The 6,185-nt window shown below is 42.6% G+C and overlaps 1 protein-coding gene across 1 annotated transcript in view; it reads left to right on the top strand.

The window, feature by feature from the left end:
* The window catches only part of LOXHD1 (lipoxygenase homology PLAT domains 1), a 297,238-nt gene that overhangs the window by 159,355 nt on the left and 131,698 nt on the right, over positions 1-6,185 (top strand). Inside the window, exon 18 of the mRNA XM_075066837.1 lies at positions 2,421-2,575. Coding sequence (XP_074922938.1) covers positions 2,421-2,575 — 155 coding nt within the window. The remainder of the gene's footprint in view (positions 1-2,420; positions 2,576-6,185) is intronic.

Here is a 6,185-nt window from a genome sequence, read left to right as displayed (position 1 = left end):
TGTTCAAGTTTGGCCTCTACCTCAGATGCGGTAATATCCACCTCCATATCCTCATTCCCGTTTATCATCCCTCCATCATCCCTAAACTCCCCACTAGTCTTATTAAAGACTGAGGCAAAGTACTTATTTAGATATTGGGCCATGCCTAGGTTATCCTTAACCTCCATTCCATCCTCAGTGTATAGCGGCCCCACTTCTTCTTTCTTTGTTTTCTTCTTATTTATGTGGCATAAAATGAAGTGAGTAGCTTGTTCAAAATACAGTGTTATTAAATGGCAAAAAATTTTGTTAACACAGAGTTAAGCTAGCCTGGCGATAGCTCTTGCTGCTCCTAAAAGTGAGTTCAACAAAAGTCAAACGTCTGAAAACTAGGAAATAAAGAGTTAAGGTAAAAGCCCATGTAAGCTTAACTCTGCCCTCTTTGAGTGATGTGCCAGTACTCCCACAACTCTCTCTCTTTCTCTCTCTCTCTCTCTCTCTGTCTTGTCACCCTAACGGACAGCTGCTACCAGCACTTGCATTGTGCTCAAACACTGAGTCTGCTTGCCTGACAGATGACCACACTTAGAAAATGTAACAATCGCTTCAAACCCTTTACAACCCCTTCACACCATTACACAGGACAGCACTATAACCTATACTTTCCTATACCAAGCATTAAATCCATGGACTACTCTCATATCCTACCTTGCTAAGGACAATACTCATGGCAAGAACACTCCAGTGCCCTGCTACTGACGCAACCTACACAATTCTGTACTGAAATGACACAGACTGGAACCTCAAGGTACACATACACCTTTTTCTTTTCTTTTGATAACGCACAGTGTGGACTCAGCCCCAGGTCTCCTCATATCACAATCACAGCTCTTCCAAACTGCTCTAACTTATTTCTCCACCATTTAATACAGCTACACCTAATGCAGTGAATGCAGCTGGATTGGATGCAGCTAATTCCCAGTAGCTATTGCCAGCTTCACAGGGCAGAGTTAAGGTTACATGGGTGTTTACATTAACTCTTTATTTCCTGGTTTTCGGAAGTGAGAGTGTTGCTGAACTTGACATTCCAGAGGGGCATGAGCCATCACCCGGCAACCGTAACTGCATTAACAAAGTGTTTTGCTATTTAATAATATTTTGTTTGGAACATGCTGCTTTCTGCTTCTGCATTTTCATACTGGTCACAGCCCCCATAGACGAAGCTGTAGCAGGGGCCAAAGCCAGTTGGACCTGCTGAGGTAATGCAGTTGGTAAATGAGGTGGTAGAACCTGGTGATCCAGTCTAAAAGTGAGATGAATCGTGGCACTCCACACTGAGATAAATGCAGGTGTCGACCTCGAAGGAGGTGCTGATAGAGAAGAGAAGTCGAAGGGATAGCTCACCACTGAACTGCAACCAGGCTAAATCCTAGCTTTGGCCTGAGCCTCGAGCAAGGGTGCTGCCCCAGAAGCAGTGCAGGAAGCAGATTGTGACTTTGAGGTTCATAATGTACCATTCCGTCTTTGCCTGGCTGTGGTGGGGCATGTAACCTGCACCCGGCCTGCACCTCTCTCAGCATGTGAGTGTAGCTACGCTAGCGTACACACTGGTGGCCAAGATCAAGGCTCTGCCCACTCCCCACCCCATCCTGCCCATGTGGACTGCAGGAGGCATCACAGCTCTGCAGAGGCTATATCTGTCTCTGTGCTTCTACCCATGATGGGGTATCCAAGGCAGGGAAGTAAATGGGTGCCTTAAGTCTCTTAGTCTCCTGTACAGCTGCATGAGATGGGCTGCTTTGCCCCTTTGTTACCTTTTAGTGGGGAAGATGATGTCTACCTGCCTCACAGGGATTGTTGTACGAATTGGTTACTTTGCAAACTCTTGCAAGGTGCCGAGCTTCATGTGGCTCAGTAGCAATTGTGCTGCATGCAGGTGAGTGAGTTTGTTTGCACCTCTTTGGTTAGTTTTGAAAATCTGTTACAGTCTCTGGCTCTAACTAGCTCACATGTATCTTCTCGAGTGCTTCCAGGTCACTCCTGGACCTGGTTGGCTGGCTTGCAAAGAATGGGGAAAAATAGCAAGGAACCCTAAGGCTGGACTCTCTCTTTCTAAAACTTATCAGTCTGTTTCTTGGTGGGTTTGAAGTCTCTTCGCCCTGAAGCTCTTTCTCAAGCTTGCAACCAGCTTTCCCTTCTGAATGCTTTGGTAGCGGGGGAACCAGAGCTGATATTTATACTTTGGTTTTTTCCCCCTTTTTTCTGTAGCAATGTACTGACTTGCGGCATTAGTAAAGTAAAAGCCAATACATCAGCAAAATTACCAAGTGAAAGTTTGAGCTGTGAATCAGAATGTTTGGAATTAATTATGGAAAATGAAATAAATTTCAATTGCAATAAATTGGATTCTGAAGTTGCTTTATTAATTTGTGTCTTCCCAGTGATAAAGTACCGGGTGACCGTTTGCACCGGGTCAGTAAGCGGAAGCGGGACAGATGCCAATGTCTTTGTCAATCTCATTGGGGACCAGGGAGATACGGGGGAACGTATCCTCTTCAACAGCATTAACACCATGAATAAATTTGAGAAAGGCAGTGTAAGTTGGTACTGTGGCCCCTTAAGCCTGTCTGAGCATGCTGCTTAAAACGTACTATGGTTGACAACTAGCTGAGCTCCTTTGGGAATGGGGTTGGGGCAATGTAGTTCCTAGGACTGTTTAAAACATTGTCGATATCATCTTGAATCACAGGAGCTACATGTTGCACTGAGGCATAGGAGCAGCTGCAACCTCAGGAGATTCAGCTGCAAGCTTGGCACTGATACTCCTTGGGACAATGAGGGTCAGTGAAAATCATGTGCATGGAAGAAGTGTCCTGATAGGTTTTTAGTGGAGGGGGTTAGGTGAGGAGGATGGTGAGAAGGAGGAGTGCCCTTTGCTTGACAATGTCTGGATGTGCATTGTTTGGCCACCCCAGAAGAAAGACAGGAGGCAATGGATGTGGAGTACCTGGTAACCAATTGTACGGTGCAGGTCATCATCCTTTCCTTAATCATTTCCACATGATCCCCAGCTAAGTCCCAACTATCCTGCTGCTGGGACCCCACTGCCCTCCTCTCATAAGAGGGGTAAAGGCACTATAAAAGGAGGGTGGGTCCAACTCCCCACTGTGAGACACAGGAACCCCAATCCTCTCTTACTCAGCTCCATTAAGGGACACTTTCCGTCTTATTCTTTTCCAATCCATTTTATCCGATAACCATGGTCCCTTCCATACTGAGTACCTGACCTGGACATCCACCACAACTTTTACATATTTGGTGGCATTAGTTGCACACCCCTTCTCCACCTCACATGGTCTCAGACCTGCTGTGGGGAAGGTGAGAAAACCACCCTGCCGTGGCCAATCTGGCAGTGAGGAAAAAATTCCTTCCTAACGCCCCAAGGAAAAGGGCAACTAGTGTAATGCCCACAGAGGGTCAAGAGAGGGACTGGTCCTTTTGCTATGTGAGCCTGATGCAGGTAAAAAAGCGCCTCCCTGGAGCTGCATGGGATATAAATACCCCTGGCCTCCACTCTTCTGGTCAGCAGGAGGGGCAGAGCAGTTACCTTCCTCTGACATGGCCCCAACTGCTTCCTACTCTTCCTGTCCATCCCCGTAAGCTTTTCCCTACCTCCTCACCCATTATAGGGGAATCCTTAAAGGGGCAATGCCTCCTGTCTTTCAGCTAGCTGGACAAAGACCCCCCCCCATACCCACCCATATGGAAGACTGCAGTGAGCACATTCATAGCATCCTGTAAGGAAGCGACTCTCGTTTTGGTCTCTAGGCTGAACGTTGACTATTGTGGTGATTTCCTGGAGTGGAAGAACTCTAGAAAACTCATCAGTCATCCAAGAATGAAAGACAGACTTCTTCCGTGATCTGATGTTGGGGAGAGCAGGCTATTTGGACAGGGGAGGGAAGAGCAGAAGGTTGAAGGCAAAAATCAGAAATTCATTATAAGACAAGAAGGGACCATTTGTGAGAATCTAGTCTGTCCTCTTGGGTAACACAGGCTGTAGAACTTCCCTGAAAGCAGATCTTTTAGAAAAACATCCTGTCTTGGTTTAAAAATTGCCTGTGATGGAAAATCCACCACAACTTTTGGTAAGTTGTTCCAATGGTTCATTACCTTTCCTGTTAACATTTGCAGCTTATTTCTTCAATAAAATGTTTCCTGTGTATGTTTTATTCTGATTTCCACCCCACACCAAATTTTCATGGCTTATTCATGTAGTTATTTTCTTGTCAGAATATCATGTGTTTTTCTGTCCTCCCTGGAGGAGTGTGAAATGGCCAGGGATGGAGACTGTGCACAGATTCTGTGCAAAGCACAGAATAATAGAAAGACTCAAAAGTAGCTAAGGCCAATACATCATTAACTAGCAAATAATGCGCTGATCTGTTCCATGGGGTCAACCTACTTAATATGCATTCAATTGTGCCTGACAGTTTGGATTTCTGGTTTTCAGTTTAAGCTGTTAAAAGCCAGGCATACATCTCTAAGGGAAGAATTTGAGAATCTGATCAGAGAATCACTCAAATTCATCATTTGTGTGTGGAATTTTTTTAAAAGTCATTTTTAATTAAAAATTTTAAGTGGCAAGAAAATGCAAATAGGAAAGGTGAGATTTTCAAAACTGGCCATTTAAATTGTGACTGCAAAATATACATTCACAGATGGGACCTGATTTTACATTTCTAGAGCTTCCAAAGTCCCACTGAAATTCTGAGATGTCACAGGGCGTTTCAGGGGCTCACAGCATGCAGAAGTGAGCCCTTATTGTGTCTACCAAACCTGTATTTGTGCACACAGTTGTCATTTGCATGGCAGGATGCATAGCAGTGCTTGAAAACTGTGTATGCAATTGCATATTTACTCATGCAAATATGTATTTTGCAAGTGTAATATATGCACATATATATTTTTCAGACCCTATTTATACAGTTTTCAAAAGTAGGCCCAAAATGTAAGAAGAACTTTAAAAATATGGGATGATTTATTCCGGTCTACAATGTAACAATTTTTTAAACTGGAGGAAAAGTTACCTCTTCCAAATGATAGCAAAGCAAGTCTCATTTTTCTGTTAGTTGGAAGTCTGTTTCTGTGATGTTCCAAAATCATCATCATCATCTTAGTTCATTTCAGCCAGAAACATATTTTAAACACCGATAATAACTAGTTTATGACTTATAAAAATGATTTGTATGGCAATTTGCATGAAATAAACAGTGGATAATAGCAAAAATAAATTTTTGAAATCCTGCTCATGCTGTAATAGCAGCCAGACTATATAAACTAACCTGGGATGTATTAAAGAATAATTGTCCTTTTGGCAGGGTGAACTGAAAGCTGGTGAGTGAAACAGAAAGATCCACAGGACTTAACTCTGACCAAACAGAACTTGTCCATTCAAAAAAATGCACTAGTTTAAATAAATGTAATCAATTAAAAATGAATTAAAAAAAATAAAATAAGTAAAAATAAAAGTACAAACCTCTAATCTAGATGCATTTAAACCAGTTTAACCCTAGCTTATATTAGTGTAGCTCAAGTGGGTAGTTTACTGATGCAAGCTAAACTGATGTAAGCAAGGGTTAAACCAGTTTGGTTTGTATACATTAGCAGGTTGCACTGGTGTAATTTCATTGACTTAATTTGTACCAGAGTATGGTAAGTGCTAATTTATTTACACCAGTGTATGGTATGTGAGCTCAGAATCAGGTCCAGTATAGCAAACTTTATTAACGAAGTGGGTATTCACATCTGACGAAGTGGGTATTCACCCACGAAAGCTCATGCTCCAAACATCTGTTAGTCTATAAGGTGCCACAGGATTCTCTGCTGCTTTTACAGATCCAGACTAACACGGCTACCCCTCTGATACTTGAACTTTATTAAGTTAGGTCAAACCTGCTAGGTTTTGCTCAGTGAATAGATATTTGTGAGTCTGATCCTGTGACCCTTTATTATGTACATAATTTTTGCTTACACAAGCACACCCATTATTTTTAACACTTAAAAGTTCAGTAGTATGTTTTTGCTGGCTTTTTTGAAAGGAACAGTTTTGCTGAAATCTTTTAAAACATATTTTGAAAGTAGTGGCTGATATTTTTGTAATAATCTTTCTTGGTTGGGAAAATTTGTCACCTCCTAACCCTCTA

This window comes from Chelonoidis abingdonii, chromosome 6 (genome assembly GCF_003597395.2).
Source record: "Chelonoidis abingdonii isolate Lonesome George chromosome 6, CheloAbing_2.0, whole genome shotgun sequence".
NCBI lineage: Eukaryota > Metazoa > Chordata > Testudines > Testudinidae > Chelonoidis > Chelonoidis abingdonii.
The sequence above is the reverse complement of the archived record's forward strand: the minus strand, read 5'-3'. Positions and strand labels throughout refer to the sequence as shown.